The sequence below is a fragment of the Dermacentor albipictus genome, chromosome 5 (assembly GCF_038994185.2).
Source record: "Dermacentor albipictus isolate Rhodes 1998 colony chromosome 5, USDA_Dalb.pri_finalv2, whole genome shotgun sequence".
Lineage (NCBI taxonomy): Eukaryota > Metazoa > Arthropoda > Arachnida > Ixodida > Ixodidae > Dermacentor > Dermacentor albipictus.
In genome coordinates this window covers 25,366,847-25,393,109 of record NC_091825.1, presented here as the reverse complement: position 1 = coordinate 25,393,109, position 26,263 = coordinate 25,366,847, and the positions used below count along the sequence as shown (strand labels likewise).

At 48.0% G+C, this 26,263-nt stretch overlaps 1 protein-coding gene across 4 annotated transcripts in view; it reads left to right on the top strand.

Annotated features, from left to right (window-relative positions):
• The window catches only part of LOC135898293 (ABC transporter G family member 23-like), a 222,863-nt gene that overhangs the window by 4,544 nt on the left and 192,056 nt on the right, over positions 1-26,263 (top strand). For 3 of the 4 annotated variants that reach the window (XM_065427162.2, XM_065427161.2, XM_065427164.2), the window contains one exon: positions 22,177-22,278. In XM_065427162.2, coding sequence (XP_065283234.1) covers positions 22,177-22,278 — 102 coding nt within the window. The remainder of the gene's footprint in view (positions 1-22,176; positions 22,279-26,263) is intronic. The other variant, XM_065427163.2, reaches the window with a different exon arrangement.

The following is a 26,263-nucleotide window of genomic DNA, read 5'->3' as shown; positions in this document are numbered from 1 at the left end:
AATCGTCATCTGCCTTGCTGGCGTTTCCTTTCTTGAAAACTCGGCTCTGGCTACTTTCCTGTCGAGAATGCTGCGTCACACTGATAACGCGCATGCTGTTCGTGACTGGGAAGTACCGAGCTCGCAGCGTTAAAGAAAGGAAACGTGGGCAAGACAGATGACGATTATCGTTGTGGGACAAGATACGCCCCAAAGGGTGTAAATGTTTCTAAGAGTGTGTGGAAGAAAAGTTTACGCCCTTTGAGTTGTATCTTGCCACACAACAATAAATGTCATCTGTCTGGTCCGCATTTCCTTTCTTTAACGCTGCACTCTTACACTATAAGAAAAGTTTACACCTTTTGAGTCGTATCTTGCCACACGACAATAATCGTCATCTGTGTTGTCATCTGCGTTTAAGAGTAAGAGTATAGGGTCCTGAATATTTGGCTGCGCGTGTTCAAAAAAATATATTGTGCTCACCGCTGCATTGTTCTCGCTGAAATTTTGCAGAACGATCGAATTGTGTCGTCGGCTTCGTTTAGTATAACACTTGACACGATTAGTCGCCTGTTTACTAAGGCAAAAATGAGAAACTGTTTTCGCCTATGGGAAAAATGGCGCCTGTAAAGTTGGCCCTGGCACAGACTTGCGCCGCCGGCTGCCGGCAGCATCAGGAAGGCGCCGCTGCCGCGTAAGCGGCCGATTTCAAGATGCAGTTTCTTCTGCTACTTCTGCGACCGACTGGCAGTCGTGCCGTTACCCTTCCGTGTGCGTTTAGTTTGTTTGTGAACTCTCTACTAAGCTTTATGGCAAGTGCTACTTCGCTTCGCGGCGTTTTCCATTACAATGCGCTGTTGCGCCTTCGGATGTCGAAATAGATTCAGCGAAGGCGGAAAGCTCTTCGCAATACCCCCTGGTAAGCTCGACGGAATAATATGGAAGAAGTGGATTCAACGAATTGGGAGATAGAAATTCAGACCGACATCCTCCACGCGACTAAGCGAGGCAAGTCGCGAGTCTCTGTAGCATAGTATGTGTCGAGGCTTGCGTAGTTTGTTGCGGACGATAACGTAGCAGATGTGACACAATTCACTGAGCATATATGTTGCAATTTATCTGCACGTTTTAGCAGGATTCCAACGCGACGTGCGCTTTGTTTATATAAGCACTGGGGTCGCATTGTGGCTCAGGGTGGCATCGTAGAGTTACTGTATATGCTACGGCACGAAGCATATACACTACTTTTGGAAGCATATACAGTAACTCCATGTAAATCTATGGCATCGCTCCGCGGAGCGCCAGTGCGTCTGGCGCGGCCCCACATCGAAGCGAAGCGGCGCAGGCGCACAGAGTCCTCGGGGAGATGCTTCGCGCCGTCTGCTACAGCGCTGGAGTGCGCCGCTCTAGCTCTGCTGCGAGTACACTTCACCAAACGCAGGAGACCGAGGAGGTGGCTTCGCGGAAAAGCGCGCTTCACTGACTGGAGCATTTTCCGGTTGGTTTTAACGCGACAGCGTTAAGGAGCTCGTGTCGCAGAAAACCCGGTGTCGTCGGCGTCGGCAGCGTTGGCCGTGAGCGAAAAATGGCGGAAGGCAATTCATAAATAAAAACAACTTGCAAGATGGGCTGCGTGGGAATCGAACCAGGGTCTCCGGAGTGTGAGATGGAGACTCAGCCATGAGTTCGATGCTTCAAAGCGAGACAAAAGCCCCTCTAGTGAATGCGGTGTTGCCTTAGAAACGTGCCGTAGAAAGTTATACTGTGGTGTATATCGGTAATTATGAGCATGTAAATTACAGAAGTCGCAGTTAAACGCGTAGCGAAGTACGTTTCCGCTAAATTTCTTCTGCGCTTGGCGTGCACGCAGAGCCATCTTGCAGCAAACACAGACCCCCTCCTCGCAATGTACGGCGCCGCCCCGACAGCTGGCGCGCCACTCGCCCTCAATCTAAAGTCCCTTGATAATTTGAAAGTAGCGACACTCTTTGAACTTTGCCGCCGCCGCGCGACCTCCTCGCCTCCTCCTCGCCCCTTGCGGGTTCCCCCCGCGGCAACCAGTTTTGCCCCCGTTTTTCTGCACGACGATTGGTCTCCCTGCCGTTGCCCTTGGAAACGCGCGGATATTGAGTTTTGCTTGTGTTTTTCTTTTTCGTTCACGCCATTTTCCTCCTGAGCACGGCTGGCTCGGCGCTTTAGCTCGGCGTGGCGAACATTGTACGCCGTGTTTCATGCTCTATGGGCTAGCGCTATGCCGGGCTGTTGCGCATATAACTGCAGCAAGAAGATGGTTATGCCGTTTTCATGATACCACAAGGAAAGCGTGGCGGCTTGCGCAGGAAGCAGTGGCTGCATGACATTGGCCGAAAGAACTTTGTTCCGACAAAGAACAGCGTTGTTTGCGAGCTGCGGTGTCTTTCTTATAGCTCGTAGCAAAGCATCCCGTAATGCTGTATTTTTTTTCGTTCTTCCGGCCTGCTCACCAGCGTTTTTGTTGCGGTTGTCCTCAGTATGCTTAAAGGAGTACTGACACAAAAAAAATCCATGTGGTTTTTTTCTGCTTTAATAAGTAGTTAATGACCCAGTAATCACGGCACGAGACCTCATTTACTTCAGAGCGCGACAGGTAATTATCTGCAGTCTTTTTTGTAGCGATCAGTCCCAGTTTCGGTTTCAGAGAGCAACGAAACGGTTCACCGGGTGTGTAAACAAAGTGGTCACGTGTTCGCAAAAAGCCATGACGTATGCTCTGCCGCGCAGCCAGCGTGCGGCGCGCCGGCACGCGAGCTTCGTGTTGCTAGTCGTCTGCTACGCCTGCACGTGGTTTGCCATGTCCTCGCCATCATCGTCGTCGTCGTCCAGCGGCGACGATTTCCTGCATGTGGGAGTCGCCGCCGTATTAGACGTGGTCAATCACTTTCAATTTGACCCACTGGAGAGCAGCGACTCGGATATTGCCGCCGGCGACGGCGAGCACTGCAGGAGACACACGGTACGATTTGGCATCCGATCCGACGTGCGGCGCCGCATGCTCCGGCATGCGGCATACGATGAAACGGGAGACACACGGTCCGATTTGGTGTCCGATCCGGCGTCCGACGCGCCGGAACGGCAGCCGGAATCGAGGTGTTTTGCCGTGCCGAAGCGCCGGATCGGACGTCCGGCGTGCGACAAACCGGGCAGATTTTCATCGTCCGACGCGTCCGACAACCGCACCGTCGTCTGGCCGCAGCCAATGACAGCGCGGCTGGCATGTGACGTTCCCTCCACGGAGGCGGCGCTGCCTGGCCGGTTTCTCGCAGTGTTTTTTTTTTCCTTGCCTGCTGCAGTTTGTTTCCGACACGAAATAGTTACCAGTTCAGTAAAATTATCTCGACGTGTGCCTGTTATTCAAAGCAACGCCTAGTACACTAGGACTACGCTACTGGCGAGATCAGGAGACGCGACGCGAGGGCATTTCGCGGGCAGACAGCACACACCGACCGTCTGAGCGAGGCTGCTCGCTTTGCTTGCACGTTTGCCCTTCGCAACGACTGCGTCGAGTAAACCAATTGTATTTAATTACGGGCGACCTAAGTGTACAGTGTTAATTGTTTTGGCAAACATAAGCGCTCTTCGACGAGCTCGGGTTGGATCGTAAGCGCCGTCGGCCGCGGCGTCTGCCTAGCTAGGCCTACCGGCCCTATCGCTGGCTGTTAGCGGAGTCGTCAGTGGACGACGCGCCGTCGTGAAGTGTTCTGTCACTCGCAGGGGCATAACGTTATTGGCAGTGTTCACGTAAAGCGACGCAGTGTTGTGGAGAGTTGTTTATATTGCGTTTCTCGACGTGGCTCTGAAGTCAAGCTGGAGGGCTGGATCTGGGCGGAGCTTACGCGCCGCTCAATCTTTCGGATGCACGCAAGCCGCATGGTAGCCAGCGAAAATTCGTGACGTAGCCACATGACGTAGCGTTTTCTTGGCTATTTACAGACCCGGGTGATGTCGATGTCGCGAGGTGCTCTGTTTTACGATTGGCTGCGCGAACGTACTTTAAAATTTATTTTAAATATGTTCTAAGCGATATTCGCCGCTGATATTTTACACACGATGTGTGTGTGACCCACTAAATCGATCTCACAAGTTATCTCGACTTCAAATTTTTGTGTCAGTACTCCTTTAATATTCCCCTCGCACCTCGCTAACTGTTGTTATTCAGTCGGAAGTGCAGCATTATAGATTCTGCTTTGTGCCCTGAAAAAAAATAGTGGCAAGTATACCCGGGGTATTGCAGGTTATAAGCGTTAGCTAGTCAACATTGAGTTTTTTTTAAGTTTTAAGGCGAAAGATTTTAGATCTGTATGTTTCAAGGTCGAGTTGTAAACTGGAAGTATCACGTTACCCAAGGAAGGCCAGAGGTGAACCAAATCATGTCCACCGCTGTATAAGAGAATGATTACCCAAGTTAATCAATGGATCATTAGTGATTGACATAATGTGGATTAGGGAGGATTAATGTTCATTAGAGTGTATTAAAGAAGATTAAGGTGGATTAGAGTGCCTTAAGAAGGATTAAGATGCACGAATAAAGATTAAGGTGGGTGGAGGAGGATTAAGGCGGATTATGGTGGGTTTAGGTGAAGGGTTGATAAAAGGGTATTAAGACCGATTAGGATGCGTGAGCTAGGATTAGGAAGGATTAAGGTGCATAATGTAATATTAAGGTCGATAAATGATTTTAAGGACATGATTTTTAAGGTGAATACGGGTTGCTCAAGGAGGATTAAGACCGATAAGGATGGATTAGGGTAGATTAAGGTAGATTAGGGATAACGGAGCTGGATTAGGTCTGATAGAGGTGGATTAGAGTGTATTAAGGTAGATTGGGACTATTAGGCAGGATTAAGTTGGATTAAGGTGCATGAATAAGGATTAAGGTGGATGATAACGGCAGATTAGAGTGTACTAGTGTGCATTAGGGGTGATGTAGGTTGATTAGTCTGTATTAAGGTGGATTGGGAGTATTAAGCTTGAATAAGGTGGATTAAGGAGCATTAAGGTGGATTAGGGTCGACTAAGGTGAATTAGGGTTCATTGAGTATTAAGACCGATTAGTCTACCTTAATCCTCCTAATTGACATTGATCCACCGAATCCACATTCATCGACCTTAATCCTCCTTCATTCACTTTAATCCACCATAAACCACGAGAGTCCTTCTTAATGTACCCTAATCCACCTTCATCGACCTTATTCTACTTTAAACCTCCTTAATCAACCCTACTGCTTCCTTGTTAACTTTAATCGACCCTAATCCATTATAATCGTCCTTAATTCACCCTAATCCACATTCATCTACCTTAGACCACCCTAATCCTCCTTCATTCACTTTAGTCCACCATAATCCTCGTTAATGCACCTTAATCCTTCTTAATCCACCCTAATCCACTATAAGCTTCCTAATGTATCTCAACGCACCTTCAGCCACGCTAATCCACCTTCATCGAACTTAATCCAACCTTGTCCTCCTTTATGCACCTTAATCCACTTTCTTCAACTTCAATCCACCTTAACCCTCCTTAATACACTCGAATTTATCTTAATCAAATCACTAATAAATCATTACTTGGCTAATCATTAATCATCTCCTATGCGCGGCTCCACATGCTTCGGTTCGCTGCCCACCTTCCTTCGGTCACGTGATATTTTCTGTAGCTCACAACGGGACCTTGAAACAGAGGTCTAAGGCTTTCGCTTAATAAGCCACATGCAAAGGGATGTGTCACAAGCAATACTAGATTAGACGCACGATGTAAAGCATCCGATCATGTGGCAGAAAAATTGTCTGGAGTATAGAACTCGCCCCAAAGCTCCCTTTACATCGGTATACCCCGTTCATACGGCTCTAAGAAAAAAACAACCTCCTCATACACGTTGCCTCCAGCATTATCGATGCTGTTACTAGCATTTCTCAAAATTTTCAACTCCAGTTGGGCGCGCAACTGGCCCAAAATAACACGCCTCCATAAAATACTGCGGCCCGTCCGCGGGAGCCCAGGAGGAAAAGCGCGCCGTGCGCAGCCAGCGGGCGAGGAGAATCGAGGAGGAAAGCGCCGTGAGGAGGAGAGTGTCGCTACTTTCAAATTATCAAGGGGTTTTACCTCAATCTCCCAAAGTAGCGCCATTCACTTCCCTCCTCCTCCGCTCGGCGCGGCCTCGACGGTGGCGCCGCTGGTGGTGGGCCTGCCGTAGCAGACGACGGCTAACATGCTACGGAAAGAAATCCGCGGAAAAGCTTGTCCGAGCCCTGCGGAGCAGTTTCTTCAATACAGATGTTGCCTCGTCAGTCGTTAACTGGCCTTAAAAATTTCGTGTTGGAATTGTGGAAGCAATAGAGAAAAGGACTATTATTCAAGGCGTATTTAAGGCGTAAAGCGCGCGCAAGTTGCGAATTCGTGTTGCTGAAACACGACGCAAGCACGCGGTGTGCTCAAACACGCGCGTAATTACTAATGTTTCACGTTTTGACAGCGTGAAAGTATGTGTACGTGTTTCGTAGGTTCATTTACGTACCTGCAGGATACTTTTGTTCGGCCGGCGCGTGAGAGATTCCGACTGTCTGTGGTCAGCGATGCCTGGCAACAGGGCTGCTTTTTTAATTGCGGGGTGTTTTGGTAATCGTGACGATATATTTTTTTTTACAAGTACTGCTCCAGGAGGGCACATGTATCAGCTAATGGAGGTCTCTGAAGAGCACGTGACATTACAATAAAGCAGGCGGCGCAGGGAGTGTTCGCATACAAAATTGGCTGTCCACTATAGCGGACAGCCTATCTTATACGCCCTTGACATGCACAGGCTTCGGCGAGCCCCATCCAGCCCTGGTTCTAGCTTTAGTGCTCCCGTTGCAGCTTTGGTGCCCAGGAGGTGCCGTCAATAGTACGAAATAATGACACGTTGTTACAACTAGTAAATAAAATAAATAAATACAATCGCGCTGAGGCGCCAACTTTAAAGCAGCGCTAGCGCGCCCGCGCGAGAATTATGAAACGCCAACGAGGAATTTACCGGCCCACGTATGACTCTACGATCAAAGTGCACATTAAACATCCCCTGGCGACCTAGATAAACTTATCCGGAGCCATTCACAACGACCTCCATCAGAGCTTTAGTCGCTTCGGGACGTTAAAAACGTTAATCACCACAAACCAAGTCAATACATGCGGGCGTACATTCGAAGCTAAAAGACTGCATTCATAAGGCATAGTGAGCCTTGCAAAAGCATCGCGAATATGCTAACTTCTGGCGAAGTTCAAAACACACCCAGTTTAAAGTCGCTTCTATGTCACAGGCCAGCTGCAGATGCGTGAGCTTTCACCGCAAGAGGAAACTACATGAAACAAAGAGAGCACATTCGAAAAAGAAAAAAAAAACAACTTCAACGCGCTAAAAACCACGCAGAGCATGAACACATACACTTTTTCGAAGTGGAAGGTGTCAACTAGGATCAAAGGAAGAGGTTGTGTGGAGCCGTGGCACTTACTTCACGAAGCCGTACGTTCTTTGCTACTTCCTAGAAACCAGCCCGCCCGATCTTGTGAATCCACACTTATTTTTTTTTTGCGTTGCGCCCGCCGGATGGCAAGGCAAAAGGCTTTTTGCTCTCGCTGTGCCTGTTGCTGTAACCGAAGGCGCAGCAGCACGGCATCGCAATTAGGTTCTCGGCCCTAACACATTATAATACGCTAACGCATTCCGTCAGTCCACCTGACGTACTTTCGACGCGCAGGCATGGCGCAGGCCCAACAATGGAGGTCGGAGCGCGCTGGAAAGAAAAAAATATACAAAAGCGCGGCGCCTGCTCCGCTCTGTAAAGAAAAAAAAATATGCAATAGCGCGGCGCCTGCTTCCACGTGACAGAGATTGGCTAATGGGGGAGCGGAGGAGGCTGGGGAGACAGGAGGCGCGGAGGAGGACGCGCCAGGGTGAGCGGGGGACGGAAAGATCTAAGAATGGCGCTACTTTTGAAAAATTGTGGGGATTTACTTCTTCTAGAGGACAATCCTATCGAGACGTCGCGTCCGCCTTCATGGCACGTCGCGGCCCGGCGGTCCGTGCCGATCACGACGTTTGGCTCGCGTAGATCATTTCTCCTTAGAACTGAGGTGAAACAGCGCGAAAAAGACGAGGACACAAGGAAACAAATACCACAGACAAGCGCTGTCTGTGGTATTTGTTTCCTTGTGTCCTCGTCTTTTTCGCGCTGTTTCACCTCAGTTCTAAGTATGAACCAACTAGCCCTCATCAAGATCTTACTATTATTTATTTATTTTATTTATACAATACTGCAGGCCTCATTGAGGCCCAGGCAGGAGGGGCATACAAAATACAGAATAATTGCATTTGTAGACGTAAGAACAAAAGGACCAAATTAGTGTGCGCAATAGCAATGGAGTCCACCAGCTGCGAGAACCAAATGGGTAAAAAGAACACTCGCTCTTGTAACCAAACAATTGCCAAAACAAAAGTGAAGAGTAAATGTACAAATGAACCGTCAGTACAATTTTAAGCAATGAGAAGGAATGTAACACAAAGATCAATTTCAGTTATTACTATGAAATCAGTAGTTCAAACGGTGAATGGAATCAGTACTGTTTAGTAGCGACTGACGTAAATTATTCCAATCGGTTATAGTGCGTGGGAAAAAAGAATATTTAAAAATGTTAGTTCTGGCATTATAGGGAGTTAGAGAGTCAGCATGACGATGACGTGTTCGGCGTGCTGTCATTGGCGTTACATAAGGCTCAGGAGTGAGGGCGAGGAGATTATTTTTAAGAAGAAAAAGAAATTTCAGCCGTTGTATTTTTCTTCGTATTTCCAATGTCTGAATGCCATGTTGTCTCATTATTGCTGTCGGGGAATCAGTCATACGGTATTTCGAAAAAATAAATCTGATTGCTTTACGCTGTACTCTTTCTAGTGCATCAATGTTCGTTTTCATGTAAGGGTCCCACACTATGCAGGCATACTCCAGTTTTGGCCTTATTGTTGATGTGTAGGCTAAAAGTTTAGTTTCAGCGGGAGCTTGTTTTAGTTTATGACGTAGAAGACAGAGTTTACGAAAGGCTGAGTCACATACGTTAGAAATATGAATGTTCCAGTGCAGGTTATGAGTTATTGTGACGCCAAGATATTTGTATTCCCTAACCTCGGTTAATGGTTCAGATCCGAGAGCGTAAGGAAAAGATAGGCTATTTATTTTTTTAGTTATCTTCATGTAAACTGTTTTGTTAGCATTTACCTCCATGTTCCAACGATTGCACCAAGAAAGAAGGTTTTGAAGATTATTGTTCAGGGTTATCTGATCATCGCAACCGGTTACCTCACTGAACAGAACACAATCGTCAGCGAACAGTTTTATTTGAACTGGTGCTGTGACAACGCTGGCAATGTCATTAATATAAATTAAGAATAATAAAGGCCCTAAAACACTACCCTGAGGGACGCCTGAGGTAACTGGAAGTTCATGGGAATGGTAAGTATCGATACTAACAAACTGTTTTCGGTTAGTGAGGTATACTGAAACCCAATTAACAATGAAACAAGGAATGTTAATTAATCGAAGTTTTTCAATTAACTTGGAGTGTGAAACAAGGTCAAATGCTTTCCTGAAATCTAAAAATATTACATCTACCTGGCTGGATTTGTCTAGAATATTCGCAAAATAATGAATAACCGATGTTAATTGGGTGACAGTAGAAAAACCTTTTCGAAAACCATGTTGCTCAGGTGAGAGTACACTGTTATCACTTAAGAATTTAGTAATGTAGTTAGCTATGATGTGTTCTAGCATCTTACAGCATGATGACGTTAGCGATATTGGGCGATAGTTACTTATCAGCGTTAGGTCCCCTTTTTTCGGTACAGGTACTACGCGTGCAGTTAGCCAGTCAATAGGAAGAGTTGCTGTGGATAATGAAGCACGGAAAATGATCACAAGAAACTTGGACACTATTTCTGCGTATCGGCACAGAAAAACATTCGATATATTGTCAGGACCAGGGGTTGATTTGGTTTTTAAGTTAAGAAGCATAGAAACTACGCCAGGTACAGATACAAGGTCCGAGTTTGCAACGGACAAAGAAAAAATGGGAATCGATATATCACTTGTATTTGCAAAGACACTATGGAAGTATGTGTTAAAATGCTCTGCAATACTTTGCTTTTCGACGATAAGAATGCCGCCATCTACTATTTGTTCAATTGGTTTGTTTTTTTTACTCAAATATGTCCAAAATTTTTGTGGCGCGGTACGAATAAAATTAGGCAGAGTGTGGTTAAAATATCGCCGTTTAGCATGCCCAATAGACGAGCTTAATTTAGCTCTTGCGGTTTGAATTTGCGTTATAGGGGCGTTCTTTCGTCTCCAGCGTTTAATCTTTCTTTTCAAGTGAATGACTTCCCGCGTAACCCAAGGGTTAACTTTCGCTGTTTTCTTTGTCTTGTTTGGTACAAAATTTTGAACATCATTTCTCTCAAATTCTAATCATTTCTCCCTCCGAGACACCGAGTTCTTTGGTTCGTTGCGCTTGCTCAGGCGCACGTTTCGTCTTTGTGTGACTCAAGAGCATGCCGAGTGAATGAGTGGGCAGTGCGAACGGGGAGCGATAACGCTATCGCATTCCACTCTTGAAGGCGAAGCTTAAGCGCCCTCCAATTTTCGTCTACAGCGAGCAATATGCATGAACAGAAAGAAGCTTCTCAGCGCATAAACGACTTCGCATTTTTTTCTTCTAAGTGATCAGGGTAAAAGAACGAAGTTATTTTTTGCGCGCTCTTCATTAGGCTGGGGCCATTTTATTTTACTGCCACAGCTGCTGGTGCAATACATCCGGAGAAATCCATCAGGCACGCTTTTCATGATTGGGGTTATGACGTGAAAGTGGTTAATTGACTTAAGAAAATGGTCGGTGCCTGTGACAAATTTCATAGAAAATCTGTGAGGGATCGTTCAGTCGTGCATATATACTTGATAACATTTGTCATCGATTCTACCAAGGAGGGCAAAAAAGAGCTAATAGCGCGAAGCCGGAACTGGATGTACATCACTCAAGCTACCGATTGTGGCACGGAACGAGCCAATGATTGAATTTTTATAGTGCCATGATAAGAGTCTACTGGAAGACCTTGAGAAATGTTTCATGCTGGTTTTTACAGTAAAAGACGTCAACTTAAGTTAATAAAGCACGCGTCACGCTAGTTTCGGCGCCTATATTGCTGCCCTCATACCGGCAACACTGGGGAGACATCGCTCGAAGTCATCGCTCGCATGGGGTACGACTTGTAGGCGACGAGCGAACGCGACAGCCATCTCCATCGCGTCGATTGTCGCTGTCGCGCGCAAGATCGCTTGCATAGGGTTTATACTTAACGAAAGAGTGACATCCGCGGCTCTCTTACTGCCGTGTTCATGTCGCTCGTAAATGCGCGTGGGTCGCTTTACGTGATGTAGGAAGCTACTCCCTCCGTCATAGCAATTGGTTTGGGGAGTAATTGTACGTGCCATTTTCATCCTTCTAAATCCAATAAAAACATACAGCCCATTCTTTTGTCATATTCTATGTGAAATCACCGAAGCGGTACCGGCCATTGTCGCACTCTCATTTAGAGTAATTGTCGATCAATCCTTTGATAACATTGATAAGCTGATGTAAAATAGGTGGCGCCGAGGTATTCTTTTATTTTTCAATACCTGGAGTCAATGCACGCAGATTGCGATTGCTGCTTCTCTCCATTTTAAATCGGTGGTTAAAGTTGATAATCAATACTCGACGTGTCCGTTTTCTAGCTTACACTAGGATTTGCCGGCTAATTAAGTGGTTCTTCGCATCGAGTTCATTTCGCTTTTTACTCTGATAAGGTCGTATGCATGCATATTCTCACTAGAGAGAGAGAGAAATAAATAAACTTTATTGCTAGACCAGGCCTCTTGAGCCCAAAGGTGGGTGGCTTCCTCAGTCTAGGTAGCCATGGCTCGCTGCCGCCGCCCGAGCCCTGTTCACCAACCCCAGCTGGTTGTCAGGGTCTTGCGTCACCAGCAGAGTCTCCCACTGGTCTTCCGGTTCTTCCTGTGAATCCGCCTTTTCCTGCACGTTATCGCCTGGTGGTGATGATGACGGTGGTACTTCTCAGTTATTCCTGCACCCCAGCACCATATGGCGCAAGGCCGTGTACGGCGGGCAGAATTTGCAGCCTCGCCTGTAGGTGCCCGGATACATGGCATGCAGCAGTGTTCCATGCGGGTAGGCTCCAGCCTGGAGTCTTCTCCAGGCTACCGCTTGCTCCCTACTCATCGTCTTATGTGCGGGCGGGTAGCGACGCCTCTGCTTCCTGTAGTGCGCCAAGATATCCGAGTACTTCTTGGATATCCGTTCATCATCCTCGTCACAGTCGTTGGTCCGTGTTCTCTGCGTGTCGGAGATGGCTCGGCGTACATGATCTCGAGCCGCGGCGTACGCCGCCTGGTTCCCCGCGAGAGACTCGTGTCCAGGTTTCCAGAGGATTTGTGCTGCTTCTCTTTCGGTGTTGTTCAAGACCTGAAGTGCTGCCTTTCCGATCCTTCCGTTCATATACCTTCTGCACGCTTCTCGCGAGTCCGTCACCACGGTAACCATGGTCTTCTTGCACGTTGCGATGCCAGGGCTATGCCCAGCTCTTCCGCTATGCTCGCGTCCTTGGCACGTATGGATGTGGCTGTAAGTTGTTCGCCCTTCTCGTCGACCACGCTGATTGCAAATCGGTTGTTTGTTCTGTACGCAGCTGCGTCCGTGTATCACATTTTCTGCTTTGCTGTTGGTGCGATCGAGTATGTGCTTGAGCGCCTGTATTCTCGCCTGTCTACTTTCCTTGTCGTACTCGTGATGCTACTTAGGTGTAGCTTGTCTCTGACCTCGTATGGGGTACACTGAGGTGCTTCTCGTCCTCGACTTGGTAGCCCAGATCTTGAAGCAGGGCTCTTCCTGTCTTTGTCGGCTTTAGTCTCTCCAGTTGGTTGACGTTGTGCGCTTCCACGAGCTCTTCCCACGTATTGTGGACTCCCATTTTGAGAAGTTTCGCTGTGGACGTGGAGGGGGACAGGCCCAATGCAATTTTGTAGGATTTTCTGATGAGGGCGTTTTTTGTCTCGTTGACTGTTCTTCAAGTCAACGTATGGGGTCCCGCACGTGACGATGCTTATGAGCAGCGCTTGTATCATTCTCGTGCAGTCTTCTTCCTTGAGTCCATGACTTTTGCTCGTCACTCTTTTGAAAAGGTGGGTTATTTGTTGCACTGTTCTCTGAATTTTTTTCCAACTCGTTTCCCCCGACCCCGTCCTTTTGAATCAGGAGTCCGAGGATGCGGAGCGTCGTAATCTGCGGAATCATGATGCCTCCCCCGCAGGGGCGTCTGCGCAAGCAGGCGTTTGGCGTGTTGCGACACCACGTACCCGAGCACACGAGGGTTGGACCCTCCCGCGTGTAGCCGTGCGCGGCTTAGCCGTGTCTGGGGAAAGGGGGATCCTGGGGGTTGAGCTGATGCTGGGTGTTTGGACCTTTAAGGCCCCCCGGCAGAGGCAACACACCCCTTTGGCCTCTGCTTCACATAGACGGCACACCGGACTGACCCACCCGGGGGAAATCGGTAGTTGCCTTTTCCTGTCTCTCTCTCCCTCCAGCCTTCGTCTTTCTCTCACTTTTCATATTTCCTGTCTTCTCCTTCCTTCCGCTTACTTCCAAATTTTCCAGGCAGCAAGGGTTAACTTAGTGTGATTAGCCAGCCTAGGTTATTTCATATTCGGTTATAGTGATGACGTACAGCTGGCGTTTACAGGACCTGTTCTTACAGTCCCTGTAGCGTCCCCTTGTAGGACTCCATGGTGGGTGGCTGGCGTTATTGCCGAAAATTCAATTCCTTTATGGCAACATCCTTCCCTCCACTTCCTGATCGCCCTCAGAAAAGAGGGCGCACCGATGAAGTATTCCAGTTTTTTGGACGGCAAAAAAATCTTTCCCTCGTTTTCACGTGATCCACTCTGAAAAACCAGATAAACCAGTAAGAACTATCTTACCCTTCCTTGTTTCGAAGTCATTGACTGAAGTCTTTGGTCCTGGATATAAGGCGTCGAGGATGGCAAGCGGTGATCTCCTCTTGGAGCTCCGCGATCAAAAACAACATGAAAAATTGTCAACACTAGTTTCATTTGGGGAAACCCAAATAATTATAACCCCGCACCACATGATGAACACCACCCGTGGTGTTGTCTCTGACGATGACTTGATGGAGCTCACTGAGACTGAACTCTTGGAGGGTTTCAGTGACCAGAATGTTATCAATGTTAAACGAATTAAGATGAGGCGAGATGGAAAAGAGATCAAAACGAAACACCTGATACTCACCTTCGGCTCAAGTGTCCTTCCCGAGTCCATCGAGGCCGGTTATATCAAACTTCGTGTTAGGCCATACGTGCCCAATCCTCTTAGATGCTTTAAGTGCCAAAGGTTCGGTCACAGTTTACAGAACTGTCGAGGCCGGCTGACTTGTGCCAAGTGCAGTGACAAAGAACATTCCTCCGAAACATGCCAGAGCACTCCACATTGTGTCAACTATGATGGCGAGCATGCCGCATACTCGCGGTCCTGCCCGTCCTGGAAAAAAGAAAAAGAAATTGCGACCATAAAAGTAAAAAAAAAATTATCACTTTCAAAGAGGCACGGAGGCGGGTGTCATACCTGTCTAATAGCAGCTTTGCCGATGTGGCGCGTAGGGGGGCAGCACCACAATGGCCTCCGGCGGCTGTCCGACCCACAGACGGTGAGTCGGCAGTTACGCCATCTACCCCCGCGGCGGTTGCAGCTAGCGCTGCTCCGTCAACACAGCAGACGGGGCCATCGACCCCGAAGGTGGGCGCAGCCGAGGATGCCCCAACCTACCCGGCCCCTTCCAGCGCTGGCAACAGCCGGCGCAGCCAAATCCCCCAGGGAGCCCCATCAACTTCCGGGCTGGTGGGCGCAGGGGTCTTGCCTTCCAAGGAGGGACTCTCCCTGGTAACTTCTCGCTCGGAAGAGCACGTGTCCGGCGCCTCACAAGAGGCAGTGGACACCACCCCTATCCCCACGGCGCGCCAAGCGCCTAAGGAGCGGCGACGCTCCCTCGAGCGCTCCAGAAAGGGCAAAATCCCGATTACAGGGCCTCGAAAGAGCTCTGTAATCTAAGCACTTCCGTTTCCGTACACACAGCACCTATTTACTTTCAACATGGATACACAAATCATTCAATAAAATGTCAGAGGTCTTCTTAGGAACCTTGATGATGTGCAAGAGATTATACACAAACACAATCCAAAAGTGCTGTGACTACAGGAAACACACCTAAAATCACAACACACAAACTTTCTCCGACAGCATCTTACTTCTCTCAAAGATCGCGATGATGCAATCGCATCATCGGGAGGTGTTGCAATTGTAAGCCAAAAGAGCATAGCATGTCAACATTTACAGCTACGAACGGCCCTTGAAGCAGTGGCGGTTCGAATTGTTTTGCTAAACAAACTTATCACTATTTGCTCGATTTATATACCCCCACAGTACAAACCAAGCAAACATGAATTTCAGTCCTTCATAGATGAATTGCCAGAACCTTACGTTGTACTTGGGGATTTCAATGCGCACAACAGCCTGTGGGGTGACTCTCGCATAGATGCGCGAGGTCGTCTTTTTGAACAGTTCCTCTTCTCTTCTGGTGCATGCCTGCTGAATAAGAAGGCACCCACATATTATTCTCTCGCCAACAAAACATTTTCATCAATTGACCTCAGCCTAGTTTCCCCGTGTATACTGCCTGAACTCGAATGGGAAGTTATAAACAATCCTTACGGGAGTGACCACTTCCCCATACTGATAAGAACATCTAGAGAAAACGAATATCCTCCACAAGCTCCTAGATGGAAGATAGACACAGCCGACTGGCAGAAATTTCGAACTCTCTCTAGCATCTCATGCGCTGACCTGTCTTCTTTAGAAATTGATGCTGCTGTGGATTATCTTACAGCATTCATAATAGATGCCGCATCAAAATGCATATTCGAAGTAAGTGGTTTGGCATGCAAACCATGTGTACCGTGGTGGAACAGCGAATGTCGGACCGCCCGTAAGATTCAGAACAAGGCGTGGGGGTTGCTGCGAGCTTCTCCCACCGCTGAGAATCTTGTCAACTTTAAAAAAATAAATTCCCAAGGTAGGAGAACCCGCTGGCAGGCCAGAAGAGAAAGTTGGCACAAGTTTTTATCGAGTATTAACTCGTTTAGAGATGAGGCCAAAACCTGGAACAGGGTTAATAGGATTAGAGGGCGGCAAACATATTCACTCCCTCTAGTAAATACACAGGGCGATACACTGAAAGATCAGGCCGACTCACTTGGGGAGCACTTTGAGAGTGTGTCAAGCTCAAATCATTATTCGCAATCCTTCCTGAAATATAAACAAATAGAAGAATGCAAGCCACTCATCAATAAATGCCGACAGAATGAACCGTACAATTGCCCTTTTAGTGCTGCCGAGTTGAAAGCTGCATTGAGCGCATGCAAGAGTTCCGCACCAGGATCTGATAGAATCACGTATGAAATGCTCAAAAACTTACACAATGACACGCAACTTACACTACTCACACTTTTCAACACCATCTGGGATGCAGGGTACCTTCCAACCGCGTGGAAGGAAGCCATTGTGGTCCCTGTTTTGAAACAAGGCAAAGACCCTTCCTCAGTGGCAAGTTACCGCCCGATAGCCCTCACAAGTTGCATTTGTGAGGTGTTTGAAAGAATGATAAATCGGCGACTCATTCATTTCCTTGAACAGAGCAAAATGCTTGATCCTTATGAGTGCGGCTTCCGAGAAGGGCGCTCCACAACCGATCATCTCGTACGTGTTGAAGGGAATATCCGCGGCGCATTTATACATAAACAGTTCTTCCTATCGATATTTCTCGATATGGAAAAGGCGTATGACACAACGTGGCGTTACGGAATCTTAAGAGACCTATCAGAAATGGGCATCCACGGTAATATGCTTCATATAACAGAAAGCTGTCAAATCGTACTTTCCGGGTAAAAGTCGGCAATGCACTCTCACGTCCTTTTACGCAAGAAACGGGTGTACCCCAAGGAGGCGTGCTCAGCTGCACGCTCTTTATCGTGAAGATGAACACACTTCGTGCTTCACTACCACCCGCCATCTTTTACTCTGTCTACGTAGACGACATTCAAATAGCTTTCAAATCTTGTAACCTCGCAGTCTGCGAGAGACAGGTACAGCATGGCCTGAACAAAGTGTCAACGTGGGCAGACAGGAATGCATTTAAGATCAATCCTAATAAAAACTCTCGTGTTCTTTTTACAAGAAAGAGAGGACTTATCCCAGATTCTTGCATAGAACTGCGTGGACAACAGATACCTGTAAACAAAGAACACAAATTTCTAGGTGTCATACTTGACTGCAGACTCACTTTCGTCCCCCACATTAAATATCTGAAAGAAAAATGTCTGAAAACAATGAACGTAATCAAACTTCTATCCCAGACTACATGGGGTAGTGACAGGAAGTGCTTAATGAATCTCTATAAAAGCCTCATTCGATCACGACTAGACTATGGCGCCGTGATTTATCACTCTGCCGCCCCGAGCGCACTAAAGATGCTAGACCCAGTCCACCATCTAGGAATCCGACTGGCCACTGGCGCTTTCAGAACGAGTCCCATACAAAGTTTATATGTAGAATCAAATGAGTGGTCACTTCATCTGCAGAGAACATACATCAGCCAAATATATTTTCTGAAAGTCCACTCAAATCCACAACATCCCTGTTTTAATACCATTAATGACATGACATATGCTACACTCTTTCGCAATCGTCCCTCAGTAAAACAGCCTTTCTCGCTGCGTGTGAGGGAGCTTAGTGAAGAAATGCATGTTCCACTTCTCGAGTTTCGCCTATAATGCATCCAGCCAAGCTGCTACCTCCTTGGGAGTGGCAGCTCATACAATGCGATATATCTTTCATGGAAGTCACAAAGCATGCTCCAGAGATTGAAATCCAAATGCATTTCCGAGAACTCCAGTACAAATACTCCTGCACGGAGTTCTACACAGATGCATCGAAGTCACGCGACGGGGTGTCCTATGCAGCCGTCGGTCCATCCTTTTCGGAATCCGATTTACTGCATCCGGAAACTAGTATCTTCACGGCTGAGGCCAACGCAATACTGTCGACCGTGAAGCATACAAGGAAATCAAAACTCAAAAAATCTATTATATATACGGACTCCCTAAGTGTTGTGAAGTCTGTGATATCGTTCTGTAAGCACAAAAATCCTATAATAATTGAACTCTATTCCGTCCTATGTATAGCATATGTATCTAACCAGAATGTGATAATATGCTGGGTGCCTGGACATAGGGGCATCCAGGGTTACGTTCTAGCGGACCAAATGGCCACATCAATTGCATCACACACTGTTAATTCTACCGCTGCAGTCCCTGTCGCAGACCTGAAGCCTTTCTTAAGAAGGAAACTGCGAAACTACTGGCAACGCTTGTGGGACTTGGAAACAAATAATAAGCTGCATGTAATGAAGCCACAATTAGGTTTCTGGCCTCCTGTAACAAAATCTCGCCGGACAGATGTCCTATTCTGTCGTCTAAGAATAGGACACACTTTTGGCACGCATAACGTTTTACTTACTGGAAATGAGCACTCAACCTGTGGGAGATGCGGGGAGAGGCTGACCGTCCTCCATGTCCTCCTGGAGTGTCGGAAAGCCGAATTTGACTGAAAGAAACATTTTCCATTAGCATACCGGCAGCACATTCCCCTTCATCCTGTAATGTTACTCGGCCCAGAACCACTCTTTGACACTAACGCAGTCCTAGACTTCCTGAAAGATGTTGTGTTACATGTAATTAGCCCTATACGTTCATAGCGTCTCCTTTCTCCAGAGGATGCCGCCGTGATAGCTATTTTGTATAGCACAGGCCTCTCGGCCCTTGCGTTTCAAGGGCTCTGGCGAGGCAGTAGTGCTCTTAGACAATTTTAGTCTCTCGCATATTTTATATAATGCATCATTCTTTTTTAATACATTTTAGTGATCATAGTACATGTCATTAATCATTGCCATAATTTTATTACGGGTAATTTTTATGCAATTTACACAAACTCTTTTAGGCCCCTCTACAGCCAAGTCACATTAAACTCACAGAGCCCATCAGACCACGACATATTCATTACCACTAGCATGGTGCTCTTTGGCCATACCTGGCCCTTGCGCCATTAAAGCTCAAACATCATCATCATCATCATGATGCCTCCCACCTTTATTTCCGGGTCTTGTAACTGCAGCGGTTGTCGGCCTCTTGTGCGCTTTCTTAGCAGCAAGAGCTAAGCACTTTTCTGGTAAGCACGTCAGTCCACATGCTTCCAGGTACTTTTCCGTTGTGTGAACCGCTTCTTGCAGAGCGTATTGCTGTTTACCTGTCGACCATCCCGTAGTCCAGATGGTAAGGTCGTCAGCATATACTGCCTGACCAATCCCTTCTATTTGCTTCATTTGGGTAGCGAGCTCATCGCCAGATTGAATAGCATCGGCGAAATGACGGAGCCTCGTGGCGTTCCCTCTCGCAGTATGTCAAATTTCTAAATTCTGTTGAAATTTTTCATGGGGGAAAGCTCCTGTGCAAGAAGGTCTGATAATTAAAATTCCAATATTTTACTGTTGATTCGCACAGCTGGATACCCTTACAACGAGCTGTCAGTCACTATAAATGTGCTCAAAAACGTTAGGGTTATATGACCGTTTTTCAGATTTTTTTATAACTTGATCACTCGCGAAGTTTATATTTTTAGTAAAGTTGGGGCCAATATGCAGTCAAATTTTGAAGAGTTTGCGTTAATTAGGGGTAAGTGGATATTGCTAAATCTCTGTGTATGGCCTGTTTAGGGCATTATATGAACTTAACAGTGTTATATGAAACTCTTACAAAGTTTGCCCGCTCCCCTCAGAGGACCAAAAAGGGCGGCAATGTCATATTTAGCGGGAATGCTGCCATTATATGTAAGACTTCTGCTCAAAGTTTGAAGTCTGTAAACTAATGATGTGCTTTGGAAATAATTGCTGAATACTTGTTTTCAATTTTCATGCTTCACACGAGACGTGTAATTGATCTTCTTGGTCTCCTCAGTGAACTATGCGAGGCACGTTCGTTAAACGTCTTGTGAGTGACGAACGATAAATGTATCGGCGTACAGCCTTTTCGAAAGTAACTTATTCCAGTGTTCCAGGTTGTCATACTGCCGTTATCAGCAATGTTTCTCGGAGCTGAAGCACGGGCCTGCACAAGACACCGAGTTAAAATTCGGTGAAAATCGGGGCATGTTGAGTGTAACACGAAATTGGACTTGGTGGCGCGCTTTCAATGCGCGGTGTGGTCATGGCCGCTGGATGAAAACGCGCGTTATGTGGTCTAGCTGCTGCGTTCTTCGTGCTACCGCCGCGCCCTGTCATTCAGACGTTGGTTTAGCTTACGGGCATCATTTGTAGCACCTAACCACGTCATAATGGAACTGACAGGACGGCAACTGTTCCTCAGTGGCGTAGCTAGGTCGTCTAGAACCCGGGGGCCCATAGGTCTTCTGTCACCCCTCAACCCCTCCCCCCCCCCTCGCTTGTAGGCGAGGAAGGCGAGGATATCGACTATTTCTGGGTTTCAGCACCAGTACAGCCGCCTTCGATACCACGCACTTCCGGGTCCCCCTCTCTTTCGCCGTCTTTCCCAGAGATCGCGAATGCAGCAGGTATGCACGCTGTTTTTCCAGCGGCAAATAATGTCAGACTGTAAGGCTTGGGAGCCAGTACAAATGCGGCATCGTGGAAAATATGGCTCACGTCACAAGTAACAAAAATATAAAGCTATAATTACGAATTCGAGGGTAGGAAGGAAAGCGCGAAACGTAACGGCAGGTTTCGCAGCGGCTTCTCGGAGCGAGCGGGAGAGGGGAAGTAAAAGCGAGCCGAACATCGCGGCGCCCCCGACTCCTGTCGAGTCATACGTCGCCAAACTCTTCGGCCGCACCGAGTCTGAAAACGATCCAGAGAATCCCATTCGCGACTTTTGACGGCCGCACTTATGCAACGTCGCTCTCAGAACGCTTCGCCGTAAACGCGAGCGCCGGGCGCGCTCGTTGAACGCCCTCTTGCTGCTGTCTTTGTTCGCTGCGCATTCTGAACGGAAGAGGGACCCAAGAGCCTTAACGCCTTACAACTGTATGTTTAGCGACGCCTGCTCCCAGCATGAACGCACGGCACGAGCGCACCCCATGTGAAACGTTCCGCTAAGGCGACTAGCTTAGCGACCATTTTGCGAATGAAATTTTTTTAGCCCGCACATTCGTACAATTATTTCGTGGGTGTTGATAATGCGCAACGCATCGAGTACATGAGCTCGGGCTACTGGATATCGGTACGTTCTTTGCCATTTGCGCCCAGTCAAGCTGGCGGGAAGAAGGGTGTCTTAATTCAGACGTATATGACACCCCCCCCCCTCCCGGGCCCCTTGCTCCCCCCCCCCCCCCCCCCCCCCGTGGCTACGCCACTGCTGATCGTAGTAGGTTAGCAGAGCTGCTCGGGAGTACAAGGACACGACGAGGAAACCCGAGTCTCTTGTGTAACAGCCTCCCTATAGTTTTCGCTTTGCGCTACAAAACAGCGCGCCTGTAACAGTGACACTCGCTATGAGGCCGGCTCTGCACTAGTGCAGGATTGGCCGGACCGCGAACGATAGAGTGGCTGTCATAAGCGGTATGTGCTTCGGCTTCACTCATGCACTGTATCACTGAAATGGCTAAGCACGACGGCAAGCGAGTACAAAAGCATGACGGCCGCACCGTTGTGTGTGTTTGTTTTCGTGTGTCCATGTTCTGCCGCTTTAGCGCTAGTAAACGCATGTCTCTGCAGCAAGCACTTGACCGCCAACCACGAGATACGAGTATTTCTAACTCATAAGTTTGCTAATTATTAAATTCGGAGAACCTAGTCCAACTTTTCTGTAGCATTTTGCTGCAGTGCGGGAGGCGATACAGTTTTATTTTGTAGCTGGTCTAATTGCGGTCTCTTCGATTCATCGCCCGTGGCCGTGCAGCAGCCTGGCGGCCGTGGCGGTACGCGACCTGAGACTGAGCTACAGCAGGAGCTCGCCGCCCGTCATCGACGGGGCCAACATGACCATCCCCAAGGGAGCAATGTGAGTGCGCTGCCGAGACGCAGTGCAGCCATGTTTTCGCGTGTTTCAATTTTGTTTAAGAAAGAAAGCGATGTTCGAAGTTATAATTAACGTCGGAAAGATTTAGGGAGCAGCAAAAATTGCGGACAGTATGAAATCAGTGAGAAGGAAACTTGGCATAGGAAAGAGCAAGGTTTATGTATGCAGTAAAAGATAAGCCGGGGAATATCAACACTTCTGATGGTGTAATAAAGGCAAGAGAGGACTTCTGTCCGGACCTGCACAGATCTCTGGGCAGCTAGGCGACCTTGGTTACAAGTAGTGGCAATCAGTATATAGAGGCTCCTTGTGTAACCAGCGATTAGGTAAGAAGGGCTCTGCAAAACACGTCCTGAGGAAAGGCGGCTACAGAAGATGGAATAACAGTCGATTTAATCAAAGATGGGGAACATACTATGCTTGAGAAGCTTGCGGCCCTCCATGCGGCACCCCTCACGGCTTCAACTATCCCGAGGGTTGGAAGAACGCCAACATTATACTTACCCATAAGAAGGAAGTCATTAAAGAATTGAAGAAATATAAGCCCGTTAACTTGGTTTCAGTATTATACAAAACATTCACCGAGGTAATTTCCAATAGAATCAGGGCAAGACTCGACTTCAATCAACGAAGAGAACAGGCTGGCTTCAGGAAGGGCTATTCAACAATGGTTTAGATTCATGCCATCAATAAGTCAATGCAGAAATCAGTAGAATTGAATCAACTTCTCTCCGTGGCTTTCATAGAAAAAGCATTTGATTCAGCATAGATACAGTAGTCTTGGAGGTATAGTGAAATCAATTACTGCAGGAAGCATACTTGAATATCTTAGCAAATATCTATTGGAACAAGGTGCCATCAAATCACGCGCGCCAGCCGCCTCCTGCGCCCGTCCAATTGTTTACGGCTGCGTGTGAAGCATAGCGGCAGTGAAGCGGGCAACGCAGGCTCGCAAGGCACTTGCGATCGGGGCAACGTATCATGAGCGCGGGGAAGTGTGGAACTCTTGCGAAAAGACTGTGCACATTGGAGTGAGACTCTCGCTTTGGTGTTTGTCGTGCACAAGTTCGCCCATCGTATATTAATTAAGGTGCGTTCACTCAACTGTGCGTTACAATTCTGGTGAAGGTGCGGGGTATGATTTCGAGCCGTTCTCGAGTCAGAGAAAGTAGTCCGGACCCACGGCGACTCGGACTGATTGAACGGACTCCTGTTCACCAACGCAGCACCCGACGCGCCTATGTGGTGAGCCCTCCCGAGTTTTCCCCTTTGACGGATTCTATCGGAGCGCCAACAACTGCTAACGGAAATGCCACTAAGATGACAACTCAAGTCACGCCAACTCACATCGGAGTGAAGCCACCGATGACGCTGGAGCCTTTCCTCGGCGACACATTTGAAGACGCAGATGACTGGCTGGAACGCTTTGTGCGCGTCGCGGAGTTAAACGGATGGAACGGAAGGTGCAAACTGTGAAACGTTTACTTCGCGTTACAGGACAGCGCACGAACGTGGTTTGAAAGTCACGAAGCGACATTTGTGTCGTGCGATGCTTTCCAACGGGAGTTGCTTGTAACTTACCCGAGCACAGACCGCAGGAAGAGGGCCGAAGCTGCCTTCCAAACAAGAAACCAGTAGAACAATGAAAGCGTGGCCATGTACTACGTAGAAGACACGTCCCGTCTATTGCACCTAGCTGATCCGAACATCAGCGAGGACAAGAAGCTTCTTCATCTAATGCGGAGCTTAAACCGGAACTGTTCACAGGGTTGGTTCGGAGCCCGCCACGCTGAGTTTCGCTCTGAGGCGACAACGATGGAAAGCACGTTGCAACAGCGATCAAGGATGTACAACCGGGAAGTGAACATCACCGCTGTAGACACAGTTCCAGCCGTCTTCGGAAACAGCTTGGAGGTAATACGGGAGCTCGTGCGATCTGTAGTGCGAGAAGAGCTTCAGAGGCTACGACTTGACCAGAACGCTCCAGCGCTCTCTTCGCTGCAGACGCGGTTCGCGAAGAGGTCGAACAGGCGGTCCGGGAACCACAGCTCAGTGCACAGCCTCAGGCGCCACTTCTATGCCAGCCGAGCGTCTCGTATGCCGATGTGCTGCGGCTAACTCCCGGGCGTGCTGACGTCGCGGCCACTGCCTCTATGACCCATGTCTCGAAATACGCTGCCGCCACCCTAGAGAAGATTTAAGAAGGCTGATGTGTGGTTCACTCCTGACCGAATACCTCTTCGCTACCACTGTGGTGAGCCTGCCAACCTCTACAGAATGTGTCACTATCGCCGGGCAGGACTTCGTGGTTTTCCGGTGAACGCACCTTGCCCTCAAAATGGTGAGAGTTCATCGGAAATCGAAGAGTACTGTCTACTCATCAAAGCTTCTCATACGCTTATCAGCAACACCAACCTAGACGAACAGCGCCATCGAAGTATCGGTCACCGAGCCCCCGTCCATCATCAAGCTCCCCAAGACGCGGTTCACAAAGCCCGTGTCGGGAAAAGTGGAGTCAGCGGCCTGAGGAGGTAAGGCCGCTGCCGATGCGAAAACAGAACCTCCATTGATGACTCCGAACAGCGTTGAATGACTCGGAAACCAGTGCCGTAAGAGCGACGTTGCTACCTATTTACGTGGGTTTGTGAAAGTGAATGAGTTAGTGTATACAGGTGCAGATCACTCGGTAATAAGTAGTGAGTTTGCCAGCAAACTGCAGAAAGTGCTGGCTCCTTGGAAAGGGCCCCAAGTTCGCACCGCAGGTGGACACCTCATCGACCCGATGGGCAAGTGTACGGCTAGAATAAGAATACGAGGGTTCACGTACGTCGCCAGCTTTATCGGGCTTTCCGAGTGCTCAAGAGACTTGATTATTGGCATGGAGTTCTTGCAGCTTAATTACGCTGTAATCAACTTGCGGGAATCATGTGTTTCCTTTTCCTCAAAGCACGCTGTCGCAATATTCATCATGAAGAAAAATTTGATGCCCTTTGCATTGCTGATGACGACGTGATGCTTCCTCCGAGATCCAGCGTAGCTGTCGCAGTGAGGAGTGACGCGTTCAGTGACTACGAAGGAATTGCAGACAGCAACACCAGTCTCCTACTCGAGAAAGGGTTGTTCATGGCAAGAGACCTTAATTGTTCAGCTGCGTGACGGATGTGCCGACGCTTTTCTCACTAATTTTGGAAATATTGTGCAACATGGCGCGAAGGGGACTGTTATTGCCAGCCTTAATACCTTCGTCTAAGTTCCGGGCCTGATCATTCCCGAGATTGCGCCATTGAATTTCCAAGATGTGGATTTCCAAGATTCTGTCCTTGCATCCATCGACATCGAACCAGGTCTATCACCCAGACAGAAGGAGCAAATCGACAACCTCGTAAGTGAATTCGCCGAATATTTTTCAGTGTCATCCAAGGTCGGACGTACATCTATCGGCAAACATCAGATAATTGTCGACGAATCAGTGAGACCTATTTTCCAGCATTCCTACCGAGTGTCACCCAAAGAGAGACAAGCCATCGGAAGCCAAGTTAAGGAAATGCTTGAAGACGACGTAATTCAGCCGTTGACAACTCCGTCGGCGTCGCCTGCGGTACTTGTAAAGAAAAAGGACCAGACCTTGCGCTTCTCCATTGATTACCGAAAGCCGAATGCCGTCGCAAAGCGGGATGTTTACCCACTTCCAAGCATCGATGACACTCTAGATATACTACGAGAGTCCAAATTCTTTTCCTCCCTTGACGTCAAAAGTGAGTACTGGCAGATAGAAGTGGACGAACGATATCGCAAAAAGGCGCATGTGTGACGTCAGATGGACTATTCGAGTTCAATGTACTTCCGTTGAATCTTTCTTCCGCACCCGCCACATTGCAGCGGATGAGGGGCACTGTGCTCACCGGTCTGAAATGGCAAACCTGTCTCGTTTATCTCGACGCCGTCGTGTTTTTTTTTTCTGTCACGT